The following is a 27803-nucleotide window of genomic DNA, read 5'->3' as shown; positions in this document are numbered from 1 at the left end:
AAATAGTAATTTCTACACCCCTGTATCAAAGATCCGCTGGGACTCGAGCGCCACTGGAAAATTTGGCAAAAAAATTCGTCCCCTGTGAGAAAATAAACCGGAAATTCAGCCCCACTGAGAAATGGACTTTGATTTCATCCCAGCTCGAAATTCAAAGTTTAAAGATTGCTCTCCACAATCATCCGACACTGGTTTTTTAAACCTTAGAACAATAAAATATCTATCATTGGGATTTCAATAGGAATTTTTGTCCCCACCGAAAAAAAGCAATTCCACCTGTGGTTGTGAGACAGGGGTGTATTTCTTTAAAACTAATCTTTTGAAAATCTTCTTTTGTAGTTTTATAATACATACAGACTAATATTATCTCGTAACAGTTCATCCTGTACTGTTCGAATTTGTTTTCTTATGTAAAATGTAATAAACAAAAAGAGACATAACAATACCAACAAGACAGAGGACACAACAACACAACATGCTCAGGATGAATATTCGTAAAATGGAAAACAGGTGTGTAATATCAAATGATGACAAAAGATCTAAACTATTTGTACATAATTCTGATGGAACAGAAAAACAGAAATGGGACAATGGTGTATTCTTCGGAAGTATCTCAAAAGCAAAAATGCACATCATGATCCAAATCGACCAAAAGTAAAGAAGCAACTCAACGTGAGAAAAAGTAAAACTAAACACAAATAAAAGTGACTCAATATGAATCAATAAAATATATTCAAAGAAAACACAAACTCTGTTTATTTCTAAAGTATCACACATATTATAAATGAACGAAGAAAAAATAACTCACAGAATCAGTAGCTTCTTTTTGCCGGTCATTAAAATCATTTTCAGCTTGTTTGGTTGTCTCTGCATCTTGTTTCACCTTTTCTACATTTTTCTCTGCATCTTCTAAGTCTAAAAAAACAAAACAATGGGTGTAAGAAAATCAGGGGGGGGGGTACTTAGGCAAGTGGAGAGTACGGGAATGTGCTGCCTATAATGGTCCCTTTTTTGGACCTTCAAAGCCCCGCTAAGGGTCGCAAAAACCACAATTTCTAATTTAAGTCTCCCTAAGGGTCCCAAAAGAAGTGAAGCTACCAATATTTACCCGAAAAAGGCCAAATTTCGGGAAAAAGGTCCCGCTAAGGGTCCCAAAATTTACAAAACTTCCGATTTTCAATAATCGGGTGGTAATCACCACCCTCATCTAGGGTGGGTACCTAGTACCCCCCGGGAAGAAAATAAAAAGAAGACTCCGATTTGAATAGGTCAAATATCGTTTCACGTTTTTCATTAAAAAGAACCGAAGAAAGAATATTAGGTCAGGGGTTCTTAAGAGAATCATTTTAACTTATTCTTTTGATAACTCTTGGCTAGGCTAAAGGCCACACTTAATGGAATTTTCCAACTCTTGAAGGATATAATCGAATGGACTTGAGGTACAAAAAAGGGGATTGGGGACGAGGTTGTTTACTGAACATTCGTGGTTAATTTTTAACTGCTCTTTCAGTACAGCCCAGTAAACTGCTTTAAATTCTTATTACGAGTCAAAGGTTATTTTCGTTGACATTTCAGAGATTTTTGCCTTCTCGGGCAAGTTAAGGCCTGTGCAAAAAAATAAATATCTCTCGTTTCCAAAAAAAAAAATTCTCAAAAAATTGATGACGTCAGAAAAAATCAGCAATTTTCTTTTTTCCTTAAAAAAATGCTGACGTCATCAATCTTCAGGATTTAGCATTTTTTTTTGGAAATGAAAGACATTTATCCACCCTACCTTCGTACAAAATTTGAGCTCATTTCGCCATGGCTCATTTCAATAAATGTTAGTATTTCAATTTTTTGCTGACGTCAGCAAAAAGTGTTTTACTTTAAATTTCCCAAAATGGCTGAAACAGAATTTTTGGACCAGGACTTTTTGGAAAGGCATTAATATGAAGAGTGAAAATAACGAAAAATTTTCCCATAAAAAGGGGTAGAACAACTGGCCGTCACGGCCGTCACGATTTATCGAATTTTTTGCACAGGCCGTAACTTGCCTGAGAGTAAAATCTCCTTCATTCATAAATGATTCTTTCGGCTGCCAGTGATTTTGATTGAGGAAAAATCTTGGAAAAAGCTTTCCAACGAACCCAAACATGACCTATTTTGCATAGCGAAAGCCGAAAAAATTGCTGTTGAAATTGACATACAATGGCTATGAAAAAATCACTAAATTTCAGTTTCCATTGAATTTCCATTTCCATATTTACCATAATTTATTTTGTGAAGATTTCAAGTCATATTTTCACATTCAATTTGATTTATAAAAAGGTATATTCGAGAAATCTCCTAACTATTCAATGTACTCTGAAAACTAATTCAATTTCCCTTTAAAAATAAAGTTAGAGAGCATCAACAATACCATCTTTATCATCCTAAGGGCTTTTGATGCGCAAGCTAAACCGGCGTTTGCGACGACGGGAACCGTCTAGTACCTTCTATCTCAGGTCTTGATCTGGCAGCACCGAACACAACTTCTTGCATAAAACTAGCTGTCAGACATCCATTCCCGGTATGGTCAACTTTGTAGCTGAAAAGATACCCTTTGAATGTGTATTCACCACAAGCATCGAACTGTTGAGACAGGGATAGTTTGACTTCCATCAACCTTTACAAAACGAAATTGGAAATGAGTATAGCATAACTTACCAGCTAAAATCACAGCTCAGAGTCGTCTGGTCCCTTTCAGTCAATAGCCCCATACTACTTACTACCATCCCATAAATGACTCGGCCAACCAGAGTACTTTAGCAAAAATAACTTACACCAGTTGTTTGCCGCCAGGTGCAATGTCAAATAATCTTGACATGGGCCTTCGAAAAATTTCCGCAATGGGCACGGAAAGGGTTAACAATTGTACTAGTACAGAGGGAATTTTCCATTTCACAGATGGACAACTTACTGTACAGAGAGAAACTTTCCAGAGGCAACCTTCTGAGCAACCTTCACAACAGTACCAAGGGCATCTTCAGCAGTCTTTAAAACATCTTCTTTCATCTTGATCATAGTTTCACCAATTTGAAGAACACCATCAGCCATATCCAATAACAAACCTCCTGTCTCTGAAATCCATTGAGTTACCTACAAAAAAGGAAACGAAGTGAAGTAGAGTTCGACCAACAATGCCTGTATTAATAACACGCGTGCGTAACTTATCGTTCTTTTAACCACAAGTCGTTAATCTTCCCAAAAAAACAAATAGGAATAGATCTTATCGGAGTTTTTGATTTTTCTAAACGATGCATTGTGGGATTGTTTCGGGAGTATAACAATAGAATTCCTTCGAGGAATTCCTAAGAGATTTGTATTGCAATACTCTCGAAACAATCCCACAATAGACGATATCGGATTTAGATAAATGCAATGCATTCTGGTTTCTAGGGACTCTCAAAGGAATTATAATCTATTATATTTGATCTATTATGTTTCCTTTGAGAGTCCCTAGAAACCAGAATGCATTGCATTTATCTAAATCCGATATCATCTATTGCTTTTTTAGAAAAATCAAAAACTCCGATAAGATCTTACTATTCTGACAAATCCTACATTAATAAGACGCATGCGTAACTTATCGTTCTTTTAACCATAGTCGTTAATCTTGCCAACAATCCCAAAAAACAAAGAGGAATTAAATTATTGGGGGTGAACAAACTGTCCGGGTCGGTGGTTGGTGGCTACTAGACGTGTCCCGAATAGACGTCCCCCCTCTAATTGTTTAGAGAAAAAATTCCATCCCCCCGCTAATTAAATTCGAACAGTTCAATATTTTATTACAGTGTAGATAGACCTTATAAACTTGTTAAAATGTTCTTCTTTTTTTTGCTTTTTGTTAATATTTGGTTCTTTTTTCACGTGTTCATTTGTTAAAGTTTCTTTTTTGTTGTTGAAATCAGTTAAAAAAAATTCTGTCCTCAAATTACCTCCCCCCCGCTTATTAGAATTTAGAGAATTTTCCTACCCCCTGCTTATTCTGACACCCCCTGTCTATTCGGGAGAGTATGGAGGTTGAAATTTGTTGTTTTTATGAATTTTGTCGCTCTTTTTGTCTATTTATAGTAAAATGCAGGAATCGTTACGTTGAAGCCCTCAAAATTGGAAATTTTTCATGAAAAGTCATGCAATGGGAGCGATGGCCACGTGGTCAAGGTTTTCAACGCCACTAACTAGGGGTTCCTGGTTCAAAATCCCACCCTTTCAATAACAACCGGTCATAGAGCCCGGAGAACAATCGAAAGACTGTCTAAAAGTCTTAGATTTCTAGAGGCTTTCCACGTAAAAGATGGTCACTCAAATATATTTAGCCATTTCGAAAGAAAACCAAAAAGCGAATGAATGTTCAAACAAACGGTTTACAAACCTGTAACTTTTTCTTCTCATAAAAGACGGAAATCTTGCTACTGTATTCCGAGTAAAGACATTTACTCAAACATACAGGACTTCTGGTCATTTCACATTTCATCTCAACACAACCATAAACATAATCCCAAAATGATTCGCAATCATCTCCCCAGCCAGGACGTTTGATGCAGTCTATAAAATAAAACAGAAACACTCCTGTCCCACAGCCTTGGTGAAATTTTATTTCCCAGTGTCTATAAAAATTTGCGATCGAAATCCTAATGGGGATAAGAATTCTATTTCTATTGCTCCAAGTTAATTAATTCATTAGGGATGGTTTTCGGAGTATTCTTTACATTGGGTTTCGGATGGGGATAAAATGTGTGACACAGGGGTGTAACAAAGTACAGGATTATTACATCGAGAACTGAAAATATGAGTTTGTTCATCCGACACTCAGATAAATTTTCCGAAAAATAGTTGTTTGAGGTTAGCTTTGATATGTGTAGACAACATTATCCTTTTTTCTTACGCTTTAAATTAAAAAAAAATATATATATTTTTTCAATATTGAAGCATAGTATAAGAAAGCCGCGGCTGGAATGATAACATCTGAACTTCTGTTGTTCTATCTCTGTCGTATTTGATGACTATTTTTTGATCAACAGATCAGTGATGTAGCATCTTTAATGGTAAATTTTATTGGTTTGTCGTTAGTACTTACATCTCAGTGTGTTTTAGACATTAATGATATACCCTTGATAATACAATTGCATTATAAAATTATTGTAAAGGAAAGATCAACAATAAGAAATTTAAACAAGCACAAAATGGCTGGGCTGAAAGAACTTAAAAATAAACAAAGTGCCTCGAATGCCTTCGCAATATTTCAGTGAAATCTTTTTAGAAATCAATGAAAAAGTACATCTAGATAATACTGTGAAAGTTTCAAGCCAGCACCTTCAAAATTTATCGTTCAAACTGACAAGAAAGTTGTCATCTTGAATATAGTTCTTATAATTTCGATTTTGGCGAAAAACTATTTTTTCCACAAAATACCCCTAAAATATGTCCAAATTAGTTCAAGTATTCTATTGGGTACAGATTCAAAGATATCTAGCAGTAAAAAAACTTTTTGTGAAGGAAAACAAGAGAAGGATTTCAAAAACTATTTACCATTAATAAACTGAGCATCTTGATGTTCTTATAAAGCTCGGAGACAGAGATAGAACAGCAATTAACTGAGAAGACAATGTGGTACATATTCCAGCCGCGGCTTTCTTATACTATGATTGAAGGAAGCTTCTCCTGAGTGCAGCTTTCCTATAAAATGTGGATTTCTTTGTCCACTCGTCCAATCAACACCATCTTTGCTAATTTTTAAGCTACCTTCAAAGGTCTATAAATTAAATGAATCTCATATGCAGCAAAAATTAGGATGAAAAATTGATATACCTGGCCTCAAGGGCCTCAAGGTCGAGTTGAATTTGCATTTGTAATATCATGGAGGTATAAAGAAACAGGAGAAGTATGCTATTGTAACCAAGCTCGCGCTACGATTAAAAAAATTACGATTTATGCATGCTCATAATCTCATATATCGTGCATTCTTAATGAGCTTTTTTATCCATAGGTGAAATCCTATTGGCTCATTTAAGCTTTAGAAATTAGATGAGACGAGATTCATTGTTTCTGACATCAGTGTAAGAAAATATTTGGACTAAAAAAAGGCCTGTAAACTTGGCAATCCTTCATCAAATGATAAGATTTTTCGATCAATGTTTTCCTTAAGGTGAACTCTATTGCTTGATACTTTCCTCCAAAATTCTCCAGCGACTTTATGTCTACACATTGAGTCTGAAATCGTGTGTGCTTATAAAGAACTTTTCATTTTCTGGCTTGAGAAAATATTTTTTTCAAAACAAAATTGAACGGATAGCGAAATGGAACATAAACTTGCTTCCTGGACGAATTTTTATCTAATTTTCGTATATTAAAAGGCGAGAATCTTCAATACTGATTATTAGAATGTTCATAGCAAACTTGAGTTCTACTAAAAAGTCTTATTTCATCGGGCGAGCTTAGAATTTCTTTTGATACATTTTATAAAAGAAATCAAAAGACTTTAACGACCAATTACCGACATATTCAACTCCTGTTTTTCTTTATACCTCTATGGTAATATAAAGCTCACGACCACTATGAGAGAGCTGTGTAGCCGTTACCTTGGAGATTTCGAGATTATGCTAGTTTGATCAGAGGAATGTAAAGAGATGGAAAAACAGCTTTTCTGATTACTCAAAGTTCAACGATCACTTCTATTGAAAATTCTATTGTAAAAACGTTGATTAGGTCATTAAATGAAAGTCCAGAAAAGACGGCTCGCCATACAAATCGGACAGTTTCTACATGATTTGACGATAAAAATGAAAATTTGTTTTTCCTTTTTTGCCGATTACTAGTTCAATTTTTAAGAATAATGAGCAATATTTTTACCAATGTGTAGCAAAAGAAATTCTTAACGCAATGATATTAAATTGGTTCTTGTAAAACTATCAGAAGTCGAGTAAATTCTAGACGTAGTTATAATTTTCTCAAGCTCTAGCTTTCCATATTATGGTGAGGTCATGATGCGGTTATATCAGAAGAATCGCTAGGAAATTCTGAGCAAGAAGATATAGGTACCTTTTCGTATAGGAGAGGTGTACCCAAAATATAAGCCCTAAAAGTTTGCGCATAATCAGGCTTGAAACAAAAGAATTTTATCACAACACGCTAATTATGCAGATTTTTTATAGCGACAACAATAAAAGAAACCTATTTACTCGACATAAACTCCCTTACGGGCAAGACACCTGGTATATGACGAGCCGTTTTTCCATTGTTTTCAAGAAGCTGTTTTTCCATCTCTTTACATTCCTCTGGTTTAAGTGTCATCCTCTTCGTTAGTCCAAATCACAGACTTCTACAAAATTACACGTATTATATGGATCACAAATCCGTTAGCGGGTGACAGCATCATACCGCCTCGTCTAACCGAAGATAACGGAGAACAATTTTATCAAATGCGATCGCAGTTACACTAAAATACTTACATAATTATGACTAACGTTTGCAGTTGAACTCAGAACCCGTGACGAGTAGTTTTTGTATTTAAACTCAGAACCCGTGACTCAGAAAGATAAAGAAACTCACATCGTGGACAATCTTGGTAGCATTTGTCATGTTGAGCTTTTTCTGATTGCCTGTCCAATTCATTTTTCTGTTCCTCTAATTTTGCAATATGATCTTGAATTTCCTTCTTCCAAGATCCAGCTTTTTGTCGTGCCTGGCTAACTTTTTTACGTGATGCCGCTAGACCTGACCTCAATAATCTAAGTTGTGACGTGGCGGCATCTCCAATTCGTCCCACAAACGCAGTAATGTACTTGGAAGCTTCTTTTATGAAAAGACTTGGCCTCAATGCAGCTTTCAACTATAAAATATATATAAAAGATGAGGTTTAACATGTGGTATTATATATTCTAGAAAAATTACCCCAACTTACTTACTCCGCTGCTTATTAGTACCGTAAAAAGCATAGGTCGAAATCATGATGCCGACCAATCCAGATTCTATCCAGCGCACAATCAGCGAAGAGAAAAGTAACCATGACGACCATCCAAGATCTTGGATGAAATTCAAAGTTGATATTTTTATTGCCATCGTTGAAAACACAACTCAAAAATGTCATCAATGCTTTTTAAAAAGAGTCAGTGATAGAGAATCATAACATAAAGTCTGTCTATTATTTCAATTAAAGTAACGTTTCCAAAATTAATAGTTTAGTAATTACTGTTATATATTTGGGGATCATGTTTAAAAGATTTCTTTCCAAAGAAGCTCATTTCAATTACACTTGGAGGTTTCTGGGGAATTCGTAAATTGTAAACTGCATACTGATACAGTCTGCTAGACATTGATATGGTAATATTTGCTCTTCATCTTTGATTCTTTCTACAGTGATCAGATTGACACATGCACGATAAAATTTCCATTATTGGTCTTTAGAAGTTGATATATACTTTGAAAACTCAACCTCTGATACTCAGAGTAGCTTATTAGAACGTTCGATTCTCTGCTTGATGCTCAGCAATTAAGAAAAGGATCAAGGGCAATCCAGGGAGTAAGAGTGGCGCCCTCCCCTACCTTCGGGTAGATAGCTTTCGAAAGAGGAGCGTTCGGGTCACTGCCGACTTTCATCGCACACTTATTTACCTACTTTATTAGAACGTTGCAATTTTTTTTTTGAGTCCTTGCTTATGTTTCTGATTTATCTGCTATCTGTACTGAAGGCAAGAAAGGATAAGGTTTCTTTTCAAATATCTTTCCTACATATGATCACTGTTTCCTTTATCGATTTAATCATATTTTAAGCCTGGGAAAGTGGCCCAAGATTCAAGATGAGAGTACTACATAGATACACCCCTTACCCGCATAACGTTATATGGACCTTACGAGCCTTAGATAAACAATGTTGTATGCCAGATGTAAGTTTTTCAGGCTTGCCAAATTACTTAGAACCTATAGGAAATGCTGTGTACCGTTAGAAGGGTGTTAAAAAATAAGTCAAAGGTTTGAAAAATCTGAACATTTTCGTCCGAACAATTTACAAAAAATGCATCGATTTCTTTCCTCGAATTTGCACAATTTCTCTGTCAAGAATTGTTTCTACACCGTTGTAAGGGCTTGTGGACACGAGAAGTTTTTTTCACGTTGGTGCAATGCAACATACTCCATCCCACCAACCTGAAACGCTGTCTTGTGTCTCCACCCCATTTTTCTTTTAATAACATTTGTGCTTCTCTCACTTTTGTCCCTGGGACAATGGAGCAAAATTGATTCCAATCAGCGTGTTTTTTTGCGTATTTCCTTCACTTTTTGTCCCATGAAACAAAAGAAAAGAAACCATGGGACACACATTTTTTTGTGGTGGTGGGATAGAGCATGTTGCATTGTACCAACGCGAAGAAAATTTCTCGTGTCCCCAAAGGCTTAAAAATCAAGCGGATTTGAGAGTAAAATACCTTAAAACTAAGAGTTTGTAAACTTCCATAGGTTGCTTCAACTTCACAGTCGGCGGTAAGACCAAGGAATAAGGGTCCACTAATTTTGAAATGCATTTTCGTCTCCTCAATGAAAATCTTTACTTCTCCTTCCATAGCAAGAACGCGGGCGTATCCCTCAATATGAACATTTGCATATTTCATCTGTAATATAATTCTTAGGATTAGAACGTAATAAAATAAAACGCAATAAAAATAAGATGCCTTCGGCTAGGAAATAATGCATCGAATATTTATATTAAAGGGGTTTGTCGACGGGCACTAGATTTCCTAGCGTCCATCAGTAATGTAAATAAAGCCTTATTAGATGCATGGAACCGATGTTGGCAAGGTTGATTTGACAAAAATTTTCAGTCAATTAGTGAATGATAACCCTACTACGGGAATGCAAAATAACAGATTGTTGGTATATCAAAATACTTCAAAGATAAAATACTTTAGCTGGCACTCTGTCGCCACGTCTCATCAAACGTTCTCAACGTTTATTTAACGTGTTATCGACACGTTAGATTAAATGTCGTCTTTTTGAGATTTGGGTCTAATACAAATTTAATTCATGCTTTCTAATAAGAAACAGAAAATTTTTGGTTGTTCTTATTTTTTAGTTGATTTCCAGGATTAAATTTCTTACTTGTTATTTTATTCACTTTAAAAAAAGAGACTGAAAATCAGCATTTTTCTGAAATCTGAGACTGGCAATTGTATCATTTTTTTGACTTCATATTCGTCTTAAAAAAACTTTTCATATAAAATAAGCGTGTAGAACTTACAGCATTTCCTAATCGAAGTTGAAATTTAGGTCCTTCTTTTTCATTGGTATTCGATCTTTTCAATTGAATTAAACCACTGGCCCATGAGACGGGCTTCATATCAAAGGATAATTCAAAAGCACCTCCTCCGTATAACACTTTGCCCCAGGCTTCTATGTCCCAAATTTTTACTCCACCCATAATGGCAAATCCTTTAGGAATCGCAATGCCTGTATTTTCGATGATTTTTTCTGAAAATAAGAAATGAAAAGAAATGCAAGAACAGCTGTTGGGGTTTCATGTTGAAAAAGCAACAAATTTTGATGATGGTAATTCCTAATCTTATTATTTGAAACTAACTTTCAATTAAATTAATCCGAAAAATAGATTACTTAGATTTAGACTTTAATTGTATTTACCAGAAAACGTAAAGTTTTGATTTATAATTTTTCTAAAAGGGGTAAAAATTCATTGTTAAAAACATTTTGATTTTTGGAGAAGCGATACCTTACGCAAATCAAAAGTTATTTTTCCATTTGATATTGGGAGAACAAAATTTTGATATTTTCTTATGAGAGCTGCTTCATAAAATTTCTAAGGAATCAAATAGCAGAAATTATAAAACCTTACCTAACGAAATCTAAAAAAAAATTATGTAGACTCAAAAGCCATAATCATCAGTCAGATTATTTTTTAATTACCTTCCGATGCTAATGATACTGTACTATCCTTAGTGAGACCATATCCTCGAATCTTTGTTGGAATTTTATCACAATCTTCTCGGAATGCTTTGCATGCAGACTCGATTGTTAATTTATTAATATTCCCATAGAAAAAGAAATCTTTGCCATTGAGTCCTCCAGCGATTGTCAATTTGATCAAATTACTTGTCGATGGGGATTTTAATTCTTTGCCGATCCACATTTGAAGAGCTAACTCAAACGCAGGCAAGTTAGTTACCATGTTATATCCACCACCCAAATGTATGGTGCGAAATTGAAAGGCGGGACCAGGGCGTGGAATATTTCCAGTAGCAGTAAAAGCAAGCATCAACGATTTAAGTTTAAATTCTATTGATCCTGAAATTTTATAAAAATATTGATATATTATAGTAGTGATTTATTTATCTTGCCTAACATTTACATAAACTTAAATCTGTCTCGTCCAAAAGATCATTACAATATTCGGTATATTAGGAAATAAGCTAAACTATGAAATGAGGAGACGAGAAAATAGTCTTGTTTGATAAAATTGTAGGCAACGAACTATGATATTTTTAAAATGATGACGCATTATTTTACTTCAGCTAAAAAAAGAGTAGCTCTCTAGTGTTTTATTTAAGATATCTGTGAATGAAACGAATCGAAATTCCCGGATATGTTAAAATCAAACCTTTGACCTTGCCAGGGTTAATTTCAGGTCTTTGTAGGGAGACAAGAGTCGTTAATAGCACTCTTATCGGAGTTTTTGATTTTTCTAAAAAGCGATGCATTGTGGGATTTTTTCGGGAGTATTACAATAGAAATCTCTCAGGAATTCCTTGAGGGAATTCTATTGTAATACTGATCAATTATTGTACCTGTCAGCTCCCACGATCCTGCTCCTGAAAGGCCATTCTCTTTTTGTCGGTCTTCAAAAATGATGGTGCCCAAAATCTTGATTGAAAAATCTCTGATGGCAATTCTAAGGACAGCTTTTCTTAATACGATATTGAAACGGTCGGTTTTCGAGAGAGGAATGTTGGCAGTAATCGATGCAGTCAATACCAAATATTTGTTTGCTTTATTGTAGAAGATTTGCAGCTGCATATTTTGAACATTGTGTAATTTACTGACCAGAAATTTACAGACTGCGCTATTTTTACAACGGCGATCTTCATTCACAGTTTTTGGAAGGTCCCATAAGAGCATTGCATTGATATCTGTACAGTAAAAAGACATTTTAATGATTTTCACTAATCAGTTTTGAAAGTTGGCACTAGAGCATCTCAAGAAGGCTTTCGCTCAATTTGCGTATTTTTTTACACATTGGAGTCTCTGTTAAATCGAAACGCTATAACTCGAATTTATTTTACCTGGGTCGAACAAGCTGGTCCCTTCAGTTAATAAGACCTTGTAAAAGTTATTCTGTATTTCAAAATCTTCACAACCTAGACAAATTTTTGTTCTCTGTAAATGTTAGAGCCATTGAGATCCCAGCTGGCACACAACGTTGTTTCAACGTTCATCTAACGTTATATGGACGTTGTGAACGTTAGATGAACGATGAAAAAACGTTGTGTGTCAGCTGGCCATGGAGATTCTACTGCAAGTTTTTGCACTTTATATTATAGCGCCTTTTCGACGTTTTCCCTTTTTTCTTACCTGGCACAAGAGCACCAACTGCATTCAACCCAGGTGTGGTGAAGCAAAGGTCTTTCAATGGAACCTACAATGAAAGTGACCCAAAACAATTTTAGAACTGATTATTGAAATTAGTCAAGTTTCAAACTGTTCTTTTAAACTTAGCTCTAGATTTTTTATATTTTTGCACAACTAAAGGTTCAAAAGTGCGCCAAAGTAAAATAAAGTACGGCTTGAGTAGAGGTGTAGCCACGAGTTTTCGTTTCAAGGGGGGGGGGGGGGCGAGATTGGAAAATTTTAGACTTTTTTTGGTGGAAATTTTCGGAGAACCCCCCCTCTCCGATGGACACGCCGTTGTTGAGACCCAATAAGTGAGGAGGTCAATGCCAGGGTAAATTAACGTTTTTATTTACTGTTGGGCGATATGATGGGAAATCCGCTGGTAAGAATTCTCGATATCTATGAATATCATATTGTTATTTACTGCTCTCTCAAGAAATACATGGTTTTTAAATCTTGTACTCTAAAGCCCCGAATCGTAGGACAGAAGAATTTAATATTTAATTATAATAAACGAGTGGACCCTAATTGCCGGGAGGGTTTGAAATCTTTGTCACAAGTAGTAAATTAAAGCAATGGACTACTAGCAACACCTAGTGTGTTCGATTGTTTTTCCCTGTAAATTGAATAGAAAGAGCATGTAGTAGATGTACAAATTTTATGAAAAAGGCTAATGAAAGAAGACAAACTACAAAAAATCACGAAAAAAAATTCAAAAGTATAAAAATTACCTTATCATCATTTTCTCTTTTCATGGGAATCGCGTCTCGCTTTCTTCCAATGCATTGTGGACTAGCTGGATCAATCATACCTGCAGCGTTGGTTTTTGTAATAACTAAAGAAGAAATGATGTGAGAAAGGATATTCTCAAGGCTGTCAATGCTGCGCTGGATGTGACTGGACAGTTGTACCTTTTCTTCATTAACAGTCCCAAGAAGGGTCAAAGCGTTGTTAAACTTTCGATAATTGTGAAAACATTTTGGGAAGTTCATCACAATCTCGTCCAGAACCAGTTGTATAATTTTTTATTTGACTGATGGATGTGATAAAACCGTGAACGCTATCAGAATAAAAAGTGGACAAAGGGACGAGTTTGGGAAGTTCGTGATGTTTATCACAGCTGTCATGATATTTAAAATTTGGGATAACATTTTTCACTTAAACAAAAGTTCAAAGAAAAAACGGGCTAGACCCTTGAAAAAGAGTAACTAAGTAGTTCATCAAAAATCACGTGTCCGTTAATCCACTTCCCGTTCCTTCCATACACCCCTGACTTTTAACCCTTTAAGTGCCACGGTCATTTTTTTCTAAGTATTTGAAAGAAAACCACTAGTTCAAACTTTAAAGGCTTATATCTCCGGATCTATAAGGCGTTAGAAGCTCGTTTATAGTCCGTTGGATAGCCTAGAGTCTCCTCTTTCTTTTAGACGCCTTCAGCGCCGCCCAATTTAGAAAGGGGGTGGGTGGGTAGCGGCTAAGGGGGGGAGTAAGAGAAATTGAAGCAGTCAGGTCGATAGAAAGGTGCCAAGTGGTAAAACTTCAAACTAATTCGCTGGAGGACAGAATCAAGTTAATTAGGGCCAAATTTGGAGGTTCCTGGATCACTCGTTGACCAAAAATGGTCAAAAACAATCAAAATCTTGAAAAAGTAGATTTTTGTCAAATTTTTGCATTTTTTTGACTTTTTTAGCTTAAAATCTCGCTGAAAAGACTCAATTTTGATTTTTTTTGCTTGGCTATGAAGCCCAATCCGATTCCTACGAGTTGGACCAATAATTGACGATTTCTAACTCAAACTGGGCATTACAGGAGCGCTTCGCCCTCCTACATAACCCATGTCTGATATATACGACATTGGCACTTAAAGGGTTAAACAAGGTGAATAAAAATGTGACAATGACAATGTGATTTTTTGGTGTTTTTCAGCCTTTTTGAGTGATTTTAGGCCAAAAAATGAGTATTTTAGAAAAAAAAAGATTTTGCAATTTTTCTTTAACACTTTAATTGCCACGGTCATTTTTTTCTAAGTTTTTTTAAAGAAAATCACTAGTTCAAACTTTAAAGGCTTATATCTCCGGATCTAGAATGAGTTAGAAGCTCGTTTATAGTCCGTTGGATAGCCTAGTTTCTCCTCTTTCTTTTAGGCGCCTTCGGGGCCGCCCGATTTAGGAAGCTGCGCGGAACTGACTGAATGATAGAAAGGTGCCGAGTGGTAAAAGTTCAAACTAATTCGCTGGAGGACAGAATCAAGTTAATCAGGGCCAAATTTGGAGGTTCCTAGATCACTCGTTGACCAATAATGGTGAAAAAAATGGTCAAAATCATCACAAAAGACTCACTTTTGATTTTTTTTTGCTTGGCCATAAATAAAGCCCAATCCGATTCCTACGAGTTAGACCAAAATTGACGATTTCTAACTCAAACTGGGCATTACAGGATGTAAAGTCTGATATATACGACATTGGCACTTAAAGGGTTAAGATAGAAAAGAAGGTTTTGAGTTTTGAGATTTTACTGGGTCCAAAACTAGAAAATGAGATATATTTGGGCTAGAAGTCGGCACACTTGTTGTTTGGTTTAACACCTAGAGTATTTTCATATTTTTTCATTCTGGAGCCTGAGGAATGATTCTTTGCCTTTTTTGGGTATTCACTTTATGCTTACATGCTTTCAAATTGCTGAAGAATGGAATTGAAACTTTATATTTGAAAACTTTTTCAATGATCCAATCCAAGTTGATATTGGCAAAAAAAATTCCCCAAGCATTTCCAATTTTTGGTTGAACAATGGTCATTTTCTTTCCGGTTGATTTGTAGGTAGCTTCAGCTTTAAACTTTTTATTGGTAGCTCCAGTAGCCCACCACATTGCTTCAACAGTTGCTCCAGAATAACCAGCTATGATAGGGTTGCCACGAAGTCTATTGGGATAAAGGAAGGAATTATCAAAAAGGAACACACCTTTTTTCATAGTGGTTTCTTGAACACAGTCTAAAGTTTTTTACATTATAGACATCTTCTACCTTTTTACCCGGATACCTTGTATTATAACTTTCGAAAACCAGGCATGAATTGTAAAGTCTATTATGTCAGCGTTACTTACTTGACGTCCCCGAAATCGGTTTTCTTTTTCGGTTTTCCTTTACTATCTTTAATTTCTTCACCTTTATCATCTTTTGATACTACCCGATTGATATTATACTCGAATCTCAAATCTTGAATTCCAAACGAATCAAGGGCAGTCCCAGTGTCTAAATCTGCATCCCCATTACCAGTAACAAAGTTGTAAAAATCTTTTACAAACATTTTTGGAATTTGTAAAATGAATTTCCAGCCGGGTGTTCCAAGTGCATGCGCCACGTTGACATTGTATTTCATTGCTGCAAATTAAAAAATGTCATTATTCTTTGAAGTCATATTTTGTAATTTAGTAGGGGGCCAAGCCTGGGGCTCCGTGACATCTTTTCTACGACCTAACCACTTTTAGTCTATTCCAAAGAACAATACATTACAAGATATTTTTGAGAGGGAGGACGCGTATTAGGTCCAGAAAAACTTTTTGTGACCAAAATAGTGACGCCATAGGCAAGTTAAGACCAACTAACTGTCAGCTCTACTGTGTTTTGACGTCAAATCTTGTCTTGGTCGTACTGACGTCGGTATGTTTTTAAACTCCAAGCGGCTGTATTTCTTTGTGTGTTTTCGTCAGAGAGTTGTTGTAATACATTTTTTTGCTCAGAATTTCATGCAATTTCAGATGGTACCAATCATTTTCGTTTATTTTGACTTTTGAAAATCAGCTATTTTCCTACCCTTTATTTTCCCTTGCAGTTTTGCCTATGGCGTCACTATTTTGGTCACAAAAAGTTTTCCCGGGTCTAATATGCGTCCTCCCTCTCAAAAATATCTTGTAATATACTGTTCTTTGGAATAGACTAAAAATGGTTAGGTCGTAGAAAAGATGCCACGGAACCCCAAGCTTGGCCCCCTACTAATTACCGTGCAAGGTAAATAAATCCTTTCAGTTCATTAATCGACGTCGTAATTACTTTGGTAAACATTTGATAATATATAGGATGTCCAAAAAAAAGCTGAAAATCTAAACAGATATAAAAGTAGAAAGTTTCTTTCTTCTTCTTTTGTTAGAAGAAAATAACTCTACTCAACGACATAATTTAATCTTTTCTTTTTTTTCCAGGATATAAGCTACTAAGACAATTGAGTGTTAAAAATGCTTTATTGGTAGACGTATCGTACTAAAAACACATCAATTCGGAAAAAATTTGAAGTACTTCCCCAACTAACAGAAGCAGCCAACGAGCCCATTTCCCCGAAATATCTGTTTCCCTTTTCCAGGAGAGAGCTTTTTTTGAAAAATGGGGAAACAGATCCGATTTTCTAGGAGAGACCTTTTACTTAAAACTATCTGTTTCCCCGCTCCAGCTGATGACGTCATCAGAGAGAAACAGATCAATATTTCTAGGATATGACATAATAAATTGGGAAACAGATATCTGTTTCCAAAAAAGATGATATTGCATTGGAAACAGATTGAACTTTATGGGGGAAACAGATATCAATAACAAAAAGAAAGGGAAACAGATGAAAATTTCCAGGAGAGGGGAACAGATATCCTATTTGGGAATACAGATCAAAATTTTAATTCTGAAAATTGTGGAAACAGATAAAATTTTCTAGGAAAGATACTTTGAGATTAAAAATTTAGGTTTTGCGGAGAAACAGATCTTCATTTCTAGGAATAAGACTTTTGAAATATTCGGCCAACAGACCAAATTTTCCAGGAAGGTTATGTCGGGGAAACAGATATTTAAAAAAAGGTCCTCGTTGGATGCTTTCGAACTAAGAAACGTATGTTCTTTTTGTCCAATAATGAGTAAAATTTCGTTCGCTTTATATAGCAGACTCTCGCTTTATCGAACTTCCATTATTCAAATCTTTCTATAATTCGAACTTATTCCTAGTCCCTGCCAAGGAGAAACACTCTTAAAATTTCTCTATAGTTCGAACAAATAAAATTCATTCCCGTTCGAATACGAATTAGCAAGAGCAAACTGTACTTCGTTGCATAATCAAACAAAGTAACACAGCGTGTCCAAAAGATCCCCCAAAAACAATAAATTTAGAACAATGTTATTTTAATTAACGAGAAGTCTATATGGGATACTTAATGGGACATTAAAGTAGTAAAATGTAAACATTGCGCGAACCACGTGTCATTAAAGAGAACAATTAAAATCACGTGTCCAAAACAAACTTGTAAAACAATTGAACAATCCAAATTAGCCATATTTGGTTTGATTTTTTATTTTGACTTGTGGCATTTGTTTTGATTTTGTATCCCGCTGCATACAGTTTGTTTACAAATTTCGCAAGTACTGCTATGTCCCTTTAACATATTTAAGGGTTAGTAATGTGAGCAAACCTTTTATTTTGATTGTGGTAAGGCCAGTGATTTTCCATCCTGTAGGTGCTTGATCAATGTGGAACTTGATTGGACCAAGCCCTAGAAGTAGACAGAAGTAGATAGAACTGAATAAACATGAAGTTCTAAGTACTGTAAAGCAGATGATGTTTTCTTCTGAAACTCTATTATGCACATTCGTTTAGTAGAGTGCTTTTTAAGGCATTAGATTTCTCTATAATCAAAGACCTTTGACTTGGCCGATAAAATACAGTAGGGCATATTGACAAGACTTATCTTATATCAGTGCCTTGTTCCTTGATAGTTGCTTTATCAAATTACACAATTTAAGTGTCTCATTTGCTAAGTTAACAGCGACGGAGAATGATATCATAAATTTAAGATGACCTGGCGGCGAATTCTCTTACACACCCCTGTCTCACAGCCCCGGTGGAATTTTTCCCACAGTGGGGATAAATATTCCTATCGAAATTCCAATGGGGATTGAATCTATTGTTTTAAGCTCAAAAGTGGGGCTCCGGAGTGAATGTTTTTACATTTAACGTCGAATGGGAATGAAATCAAAGTCATGACCAAAGCGATATTAATAAAAATGTAAATGTTGTGTTAATAAATTTTATGCTCACCTATAGATGTGTGGGGGATTGTACTATATTTGTCAGGAATTGTCAGAACAAAAGTAATTCTGAGGAACATCTTGTGTTTACTAGAGTCATATTTTGGTAGAGAATTCCATCTAGCTGCTTTCGGCTTTTCTTTAGCTTCTGGCTTTGCTGCAGGTTTTCCTTTCGGTTTTCCTTTCACTAATTCTTCCACATCCATATAGGAAGGCGTATAAGAAAACTCTTGAATTTGAAAGATAGGTTTTTCGCCAGGAACATTAAACATATCAAACGGAATAGCTGACAATTCTGAAGCACCAAAACATCGTATTTGTGCCCTGATTGAAAAAAAAAATTCATTTTTTACCAGGTTTTGAATGATAAAATTGAATTGTAATGTTTTTATCACTAGACAGGGCCAATCTTATATTTATTTTTTTCTTTCAAAATGGCGACCTCACCAAGTACACCAAGTCTACTTAACTGTTATTTCTTACCTAGCTGGCACATCATAGTCCTTGTGAAATTCGAACTTAACTCCTTGCATTGTAATTTTGGTATTCAAGACAATGTCTTCTGGTAAGGCGGCTATTTCTCTGGCAGTTGCGCCACATTCCTCCGCGCCCAAAGCTTCCTTCATTTTGAGCTGAAATGAATTTCAAACATTCATTTTTAAAAGAGGCCCCCATCGGTACTCGGCATCACACCTGTTATTTTGTTCTCATTACAAAACAAGCAAATAGAAAGGATTCTGCCCATCTCTAGTGAAAAGAGTTTCTTATAGAGGCTGCTTGATATACAGGAAGTACGTATCTTTAGAGGTCTGCGATTCAGACTAGCAAACCGCCAAAAAAATATTTCATCACACAAAAGTTGATAATTTTATTGATCAATTCATCATTGTGCAAAAAATATAGAAAATAGTCTAAATTACAATTTTCGCCTCTAAATTTTACTTCATTATGCAGGGGCCTATGCAATACAATCTTGATCACGTCATCACGATAAAAGGTTTTCTAATGTCACGCCATCGGACGATATAAAAGTCTTGATTACGCATAGTCTAGCAAGCTAGACGACTAATTCAGATAAGTTTATGCATAGCTAGCTGGGATCGTTTATACAAACTAAATCCCGTAACAATAACCGTATTATATCATATAACGCCTATACTACTGTAATACACGCATTATAAACGACTCCAGTCTAGATTACGCATAGCCTGAGTCGCAGACCTCTACAAAACCACTGGTAGTATAGAAGCACGAATCTATAGTGGATGCCAGGCAGCTTAGATTACGTAATGGTGTAATTTCCTCTCTTTTAATAAGTCATGTAATACCTTAATTGTTTAGCGGTTCACCTCCCAGCTGTATATAACGTTATTTTAACGTTTATCTAATGTTCATATAGAACGTTAAATGAACTTTAAAAAACGTCACGTGCCATTTCACTTACCGTAAAAGGTATATGTAATCCTTTGGGAATGGCTCGATCAACAACATTTAAATCTGGATAACATCTTGAAATCGCATCTTTTAAATCGGGTCCCATCAACCTAGAAAGTATGAATTGGTTTCATTTTTTATTTGCAAATCTGACTTACGATTCAAGAAAGTGCTCTATACCATCGGTAGAGCGATATATCAGTCAATAATAGAGACTAGTTTATTTTCCGACACTCGGAGTTTCGTGCCGTTTCAGGCAGGCTTCAATCAGATTTAAAAAAAAATTACATTTCATTTTTTACATATTTATCCCAGATGGCACACAACGTTGTTTCAACGTTTATGTAATGTTCATAAATTCTTCGTTTGTTTGTTGGCCTCTCGAAATTAACCCGGGAGTCAATTATAGCTTTTTGATTTTGTGCCATCCAGACACTGGTAGTGTGGCCCGGCTACTATGGAAGACTGGAAGTTTCGGCTTTGATCAAGAAATTTAAATAAAACAGTTTTATGAAAGTTTCTTGCCTTTGATCGAGCACACAACGAATGAATATCTACCGGAGAAAAGTAAACAAGAAACCATGATCAAGATTTGAGACGGTATTTTGTGTTTTTGTTTTAGTTTCCCGAATTTAAAAATCGCTTTTGGAAATATATCTCATTTTATTGACTTTTCATTTTCATATAACTTTTGAAAACGAAAGTGAACAATTACATTATGGTTGAATCCTTTTATCTACTTTTCTGTACTCGAAGTCATCAGAGAGTAAAACTTAGTCAGAATTAGAATAGAATTAACTAGACGGTTCCCGTCATCGCAAACGCCGGTTAACGGTTTTGCCTTGCACATTAAAAGCCTTTAAAATACTATAATGTGGGTTAATTCCTGACATCGCTTTGGCTTAAAATACCGAATACAATAATAAAAATTATACTTCTAAACTTTCTACATTAGTCACAATTTTGTGTTTGTAAGCATCGATGATATGTCTTTTTAAGATAACGGAAGTTTGTGTTCAATGAAATGCCATAGTGACCCTGTCAAAATTATCGAGGGTACCCGCCGTTGCAGACGCCCAAAGGTGTCTGAGGTGGTGAGAGGGTTGCTTCTAGGAAAGAAAAAGCCTTAGTTGTGAAGGAGAGGTTCGCGCTTTGCGATTGAGCACTGAAGGTTTTCCCGTTTGTTGGCTTCACATGCGGACAGCTTAAGACCGGCGCATATGCAATGCAACCAACATTGAAACCTTTTAAAACAATGTTAGACGAAGTTTAATCATCAAACAACAATGTTGGATTTTGTTGCGTGTGTTGATATAAAATAATTCGGAATCGTGCAAAAAATGCCACACCTTTTTATTTGAAACTTTGTGACGTCGCAGTACTTTTTCATGAAATTGACGTCAGAACTTTTTTCGTTTACAAAATCTTCTCTAATCCGAGTTTTCTACGCTTGTCAAACTTAGCGCGAGACTTTTTGTATCGAAGGAGGATAGGTTTTCCAGCCGCGGTGTTCAAATTTTAGAAACCTTAATATATGACTGATGGGCTAGCGTTACAGAAATTTTTCATAAACTCAATTAGTATAGAAGATGTTGAAATCTTATTGGATGAACAGGATATCACGTGACTTTTCGTAGTAAAGAGAGGACCTCGAATTTGAATAAAGTGGTAGGCTTACTTCATTTCCATCTTAGAAGCGATAATACAATATGGTTTGTTATGGATTCTTCTCAGCATTGGTAAGCCACGTAGACCAACACGAAATGTCAATAAAGTATTTAATATTTCGATCACATTCTTTCCTGCTGGTAATTCAAAAATGTTTGCGCCTTTTGGTGCCGTAGATCGTTTTCCGTTAACAGTCATACTAAAATGTATAAATATGGCAAGAAATTTTCATGATCAAATTTTCAACCTCCTATAAATATTTTTATAAAACAAGTTTTTGTCACTCTTGTGAGCAAGGGCCGTTAATGATTCTGCGACGTATAGAAGCCAGTGCCGTAAAACTAAAGGATTTGTTTATTGTCAGCACTTATCAATTAGTGTAAGGGGGTCAAATAAGCCTATGAGTTTCTGCTCCTTGGCCAGATTTGAGTATATGTAAAACACCCAGTAGACGGTCCTATTGTCTGCACAATGTCACTAGAAGGGAATAATTTAGGGAAGGCGGGATACATTTAAAAATGAAGGTTAGCCCGGGGCGGAGTTAACAGTTACAGAGGAGCTTTCAGCAAAATAATCCACCATCTTTAATAGCTAGACCACAGTTCGGCGCTGGCAATTTTCTGGCCTCTCGTTTCCCACCATGTCAGTTGTTTGTTCAGATTGAACTGGGTCTACCACTGTGGTCTACTTTCGGCAAAATTGGCGGATCATTCACTTCAAAGACCTAATCAATCAATCTTAAAAATAACGCACGATTCCTGGGGAGAGGAATACTTGCAAACAAAACGAGCGGTGTACTTAGGGCCAAATGGGTGCTTGGTATATGTGAATGATAAGGGTTAAGTTTTTAACCTTCTAAAATATCTCTTAGGTTTACAAAAAATTTTTTTAAAGTAGCCTCTCTAAGGGTCTGTTGGACCACTAACGATTTTTAGGAATATTTGTTTCTTTTTGAGAGCAAAAATTGTAAAAAGTCTCTCTAAGAGTTTTGGGAGGCCATGTCTGAAAACTGTACATACCCCTCAGTTACTAACCCCAATAGTCCATCCCTGGGAAAAATTTACGGAACAGTGTCGGAAAAACTCGTGCTTTTGTGCTTTGTGCTATAGGTTTTGTCAATGATTGTTGATGCTACTTACAAGGAAACAAAAAAGTGAGCTCTTGTGCCAGCATATTTGAAAACAGTATTGTGCAATTGTGCCGGCATATCAGCACTCAACACTAACTGGAAATCGCCGTCTAAATTATAATAGCCTTTTACTGTCGATGTGCCAGTAATGATGTAATTTCCAAATGCACCTGCTTTGATTGCATCCCCTTGTCCAGCAATTTCTATGAAGTTGTATCAAAAGACAAAAATAGATTAGAAGGTTTTTGAGGCAAATCACTGTTACTAATTTGCAGAATTTCTCCAACACCAAATTGGCAGTTTGCGAAAGAAAAAAGTCTGACACTGACCAATTGTTTTTGGAAATCAAGATTTTCCATATCACTCCACGGGGGGTTTAGGCCTTCAGCAATTCCTATTTATAAAAAAGTCTTTATGGGCGGTGTTAGCCCATGTCGAACTTATCAGAAGAGGAGATTTGTAATTATAATTTCATTGTCTTTTTACAAGCTTTGAACTCCTTCGCATGTGTTCGACGTACTTGTTCTATTGTCTCGAATCCACCCTCACGCCATAACCGTTGAGGGCGTCGTATAGCCTCATGACAGTACTTCCCAATAGGCAAATAAAAAGTTTACCTCCCAGTTGAATTTGAAAATCAGCACCAAAATCAGCAAAAGAAACTGGGTTGTTGTTCATCGTGATTGTAAATCCGATACTTCCATTGTCCAGGATTTCACCATCTCCGGTTGTTTCAAACTAAATAGTTGAGAAGAAGATAGAAGATAGTTGATTAAATAGAAATATAATAACAGGAAAAAGGAATTCTTAAAAAGTTTTTCCAAATAAAGTTTTTATCATAGCCCCAGATGGTATACAACTATGTTTCGACCTTCATCTACCGTTATATGAACGTTGTGAACACTAGATGAACGTTGATATAACGTTGTGTCCCGTTGAAACCGGGATGGTATCTTTATATTGGTGTATCAATTTTTTTCTTTCAATGGCCACGCCCCGAAATAAGGATTGCCCTTTTTGTGGGTGGAAAAATTGAGGATTGGTAAGTATTTATTCCCGTTAGAAAAAATATCATACTCCCTAAAAAAAAAGTTTTCCTTTTTGTGCGTTTTACACGCAAAGAATTCTAGATTACCGTGGGCGGGGGAGGGATGACGTAATTTCAGTCGAATACCCTTACAAAACTGCAGGTAGTATACGGAGGAGGTCACAGGAATCTTTTATAGCAGCATGCGCTATAAGTATAAGTGTCAGACAAAATCATAGAACAATTTGTTTCAAAAATATGGCCGTCAAATAGGCGTTGGCTTTCAATATATTTTGCCAGGTATAGAATTGCAGTTTATTATTTTCTTACCTTTCTCCAAACGCCTTTAATCTGTACTGAGCCATCTAATTTAAATGATTTGAGCTCTCCTTGTTTTTTCTGTCCCTGGTATTGTATTTCAAGTTTAATGTTCTTCAATTTCAAATGCGAACAAAATATCACTTCGCTGTTCATTTTTTTCAGTTCCATCGCCATAGTATATACTTTGGTGCTTCTTGTTTTATAGTATTTCTAAAACAATACAACAGAAAGTACGCTACATTTTTAAATAAATCATTTTTTTTCAATAAAAGAAAGATCAATAACCTTTTCGACCTTAGTTGAGCGGTCAGGCGCGTACCACTTTGTTATTAAATTTACTACCCTGAACTCGATCCAAACCTTATTCTACACTTTTTTCTATTGTCTTTAGGTGCAAAAAAAAAAGACTGGGACGGTTTTAGGGTGGTAAAAGAGAAAACCGGTCGAAAAGATTAATTAAGGAAACACCCAACTTTATTGATCTTTTCTTATTCGTAATCGCAGTTGTTGAGCCTGGAAGAAAATACTCTGAACGCCTTTAAATTTCGCGAGCCAAAACAATCACAAAACTCTTTTGCATTTAATTTCCACGAGTCAGGAGCTTTGAAAAATTTTAAGGTATGTAAGAAGATAAAGCATAAAATATATTAAGAACATTTTAAGGCTTCACGGACTCAAAAACACTCAATTTCTTAGGTAATCGTCAGCCGTGCAAAATTACTCGAATCTGATTGGTTTAGAGGAGTGCAATTAATCGTTAATTGCACTATTACCACTTTTTGCACTCTTCGGCGGGGGGACACTTTTGTCCCCTTATTCTTTTCTCTCCCAAATCCCAGTCAGAGACTTTTTTTACTATATAATAAAAAACAAAGACAATTTTTTTTCTTCAATATAAAAAATGACAAAGAAATTTTACGTTACAATAGCTTCTTTTAATTGAAAACAAAGAAATTACACTGCAATGTTTTCGTTTTAAACAAAAGAAAAAAAGGAGGTTTTCGAATGTTTACAAAAAGAAACTATGATTTACTAATGATTATTTACTAACGATTACCTCGGAATCGTATGTTTTGTCGTGCAATTAACGATTAATCACTCGTAACAAAGGAGAAAATACCGTAATTTACACTTGTCCTTCGGAATCGTGCAAATTACTATTTTCTCCTTTGTTACTCGTGATTAATCGTTAATTGCACTCCAAACCATACGATTACTAGTACTAATCGTCAGCCGTGCAAAATTACTCGAATCTGATTGGTTTAGAGGAGTGCAATTAATCGTTAATTGCACTATTACCACTTTTTGCACTCTTCAGCGGGGGGACACTTTTGTCCCCTTATTCTTTTCTCTCCCAAGTCCTGTGTCAGAGACTTTTTTTTACTTTATAATAAAAAACAAAGACATTTTTTTTCTTCAATATAAAAAAGAACAAACACATTTTACGTTACAATAGCTTCTTTTAATTGAAAACAAAGAAAAATTACACTGCAATGTTTTCTTTTTAAACAAAAGAAAAAAAGGAGGTTTTCGAATGTTTACTGACGATTACTAGTACTAATTGTCAGCCGTGCAAAATTACTCGAATCTGATTGGTTTAGAGGAGTGCAATTAATCGTTAATTGCACTATAACCACTTTTTGCACTCTTCGGCGGGGGACACTTTTGTCACCTTATTCTTTTCTCTCCCACAGTCTTGTGTCAGAGACTTTTTTTTACCATATAATAAAAAACAAAGAAATTTTACGTTACAATAGCTTCTTTTAATTGAAAACAGAGAAAAATTACACTGCAATGTTTTCTTTCTAAAAAAACTATGATTTACTAATGATTATTTACTGACGATTACCATCGTATGCTTAATTACGATTACTATTACTAATCACACAAAAATAATCACAGAATGGTGAAAATAAGAATATTTTAAGAACATTTTAAGCTGAAAACTCAAAAAGTTAAGAACATCGAAAGGCTGCAAAAAATTTGGATGTTCTTATAAAAAAAAACATGTAATCTGATGAAGATATAAATTACCGTCAATGTGAACTGGTCGCCGGTAAACATGTCATTTGTAAGACCACCAAGAGTTGTTCCAGTAAGACTTTGAATTTGGGGGTCGACTGGATATTTGCTCAAATCAGATCTTTTCATCGAGTTCTCTTCTTCGATTCCTTAAAAAAAGAAGTTGAATAAAGTTAATTATCTTGGATAGAGAGACTAAATCTGATTTGTACGATACAGAAAGATTCGAACAACAGAAGTTTAAATTAGCGAGATAATATTGTACTAAAGTCTATTCACGATGAGTGTGCACTCTTTTTTCTTTTACCTATAACTTTTGAAGGAATTCTTCAATCTTTATAAATTTGGTATCATTGGAAAGACGAAAGATATTAGTGATTGGAAAAAATTGAAATAAAAAAATCTTTAAAAACATTCTAAAAATGATGATGAAAATGAAGAAGAAAAAAATGAAGATCTTGTAGAAAAGTGCTATAACTTTCATTTTCACTGAAGTGAATCCTATCGAACGTCATCGCCGTGAAAAAATTTCTCAAAAATAATTATTCAGTAAAAATATATCAAATAAAGTTATAAGCTGATTGACTACCGTAAAAAGCACAGGTCGAAATCATATATCGACGCTGTGCCGACCAATCCAGATTCTATTCAGCGCGCAATAAACGCAGAGAAAAGTAACCATCGCGACCATCCAAGATTTTGGATGAAGTTCAAAGTTGATATTTTTATTCCCATCGTTGAAAACACAACTTAAATATGTCGTCGATGCTTTTCAAAAAGAGTCAGTGATCTGATAGAGAATCATAACATAAAGTCTGTCTATTATTTCGATTCAATTAAAGTGACATTTCCACAATTAAAAGTTTAGTAATTACTGTTATACATTTGGGGATCATGTAAAAGATTTCTTTTGAAAGAAACTCATTTCAATTACACTTGGAGGTTTCTGGGGAATTCGTAAATAGTAAACTGCATACTGATACAGTCTGCTAGACATTAATATGGTAATATTTGCTCGTCATCTTTGATTTTTTCTACAGTGATTATTTTGACACATGCGCAATAAAATTTCTATTATTGGTCTTCAGAGGTTGAAGTATTCTCAACCTCTGATACTCTGGGTACTGATTGACGTCTAAAAACGCTGTTTTCTGCTGTTTTTTGGGGTCAATCACTTATTAACTTTGTATCATAACTTTATATTGAATAAATATTTTAATGAAATTTTTTCACAGTGATGACCTCCTAAGATCAAAGAATCTCTCCAGTGAAAATGAAAGTTATAGCACTTTTCTACAAGATCTTCATTTTTTTCTTCTTCATTTTCATCTACATTTTTAAAATTTTTTCAACTGATGATCGTCTCCACGGCGTGAAACTATTAGTTTTGAAATAAAACTCATTAACTTCATTCGACAATAGTATATATATGCTTCCGATTCCGATTGGTCAAGCACTCTTCTGATGAATGAGAGTTCAACTCAACAAGAAGTTAAAATTCTTTTAAAGATTT

The 27803-nt window shown here is 35.3% G+C and overlaps 1 protein-coding gene across 2 annotated transcripts in view; it reads right to left on the bottom strand.

Moving 5' to 3' along the window:
* Positions 1 to 27803, bottom strand: part of LOC136824666 (uncharacterized) — a 108047-nt gene that overhangs the window by 4527 nt on the left and 75717 nt on the right. Inside the window, exons 2-23 of one of the 2 annotated variants that reach the window (XM_067080657.1) lie at positions 26303 to 26439; positions 24278 to 24478; positions 23538 to 23658; positions 22931 to 23123; positions 21802 to 21990; positions 20134 to 20233; positions 19173 to 19321; positions 18700 to 19013; positions 18074 to 18154; positions 15734 to 16010; positions 15298 to 15551; positions 13365 to 13468; positions 12595 to 12658; positions 11811 to 12152; positions 10933 to 11310; positions 10253 to 10482; positions 9444 to 9626; positions 7573 to 7852; positions 4397 to 4569; positions 2942 to 3120; positions 2475 to 2647; positions 809 to 915 (exon numbers count right to left, since the gene is read on the bottom strand). In XM_067080657.1, the coding sequence (XP_066936758.1) occupies positions 809 to 915; positions 2475 to 2647; positions 2942 to 3120; positions 4397 to 4569; positions 7573 to 7852; positions 9444 to 9626; positions 10253 to 10482; positions 10933 to 11310; positions 11811 to 12152; positions 12595 to 12658; positions 13365 to 13468; positions 15298 to 15551; positions 15734 to 16010; positions 18074 to 18154; positions 18700 to 19013; positions 19173 to 19321; positions 20134 to 20233; positions 21802 to 21990; positions 22931 to 23123; positions 23538 to 23658; positions 24278 to 24478; positions 26303 to 26439 (4229 nt within the window). The remainder of the gene's footprint in view (positions 1 to 808; positions 916 to 2474; positions 2648 to 2941; positions 3121 to 4396; positions 4570 to 7572; positions 7853 to 9443; positions 9627 to 10252; positions 10483 to 10932; positions 11311 to 11810; positions 12153 to 12594; positions 12659 to 13364; positions 13469 to 15297; positions 15552 to 15733; positions 16011 to 18073; positions 18155 to 18699; positions 19014 to 19172; positions 19322 to 20133; positions 20234 to 21801; positions 21991 to 22930; positions 23124 to 23537; positions 23659 to 24277; positions 24479 to 26302; positions 26440 to 27803) is intronic. The other variant, XM_067080658.1, reaches the window with a different exon arrangement.

The sequence above is a fragment of the Clytia hemisphaerica genome, unplaced genomic scaffold (assembly GCF_902728285.1).
Source record: "Clytia hemisphaerica strain Z4C2 unplaced genomic scaffold, Clytia hemisphaerica genome assembly, whole genome shotgun sequence".
NCBI lineage: Eukaryota > Metazoa > Cnidaria > Hydrozoa > Leptothecata > Clytiidae > Clytia > Clytia hemisphaerica.
The sequence above is the reverse complement of the archived record's forward strand: the minus strand, read 5'-3'. Positions and strand labels throughout refer to the sequence as shown.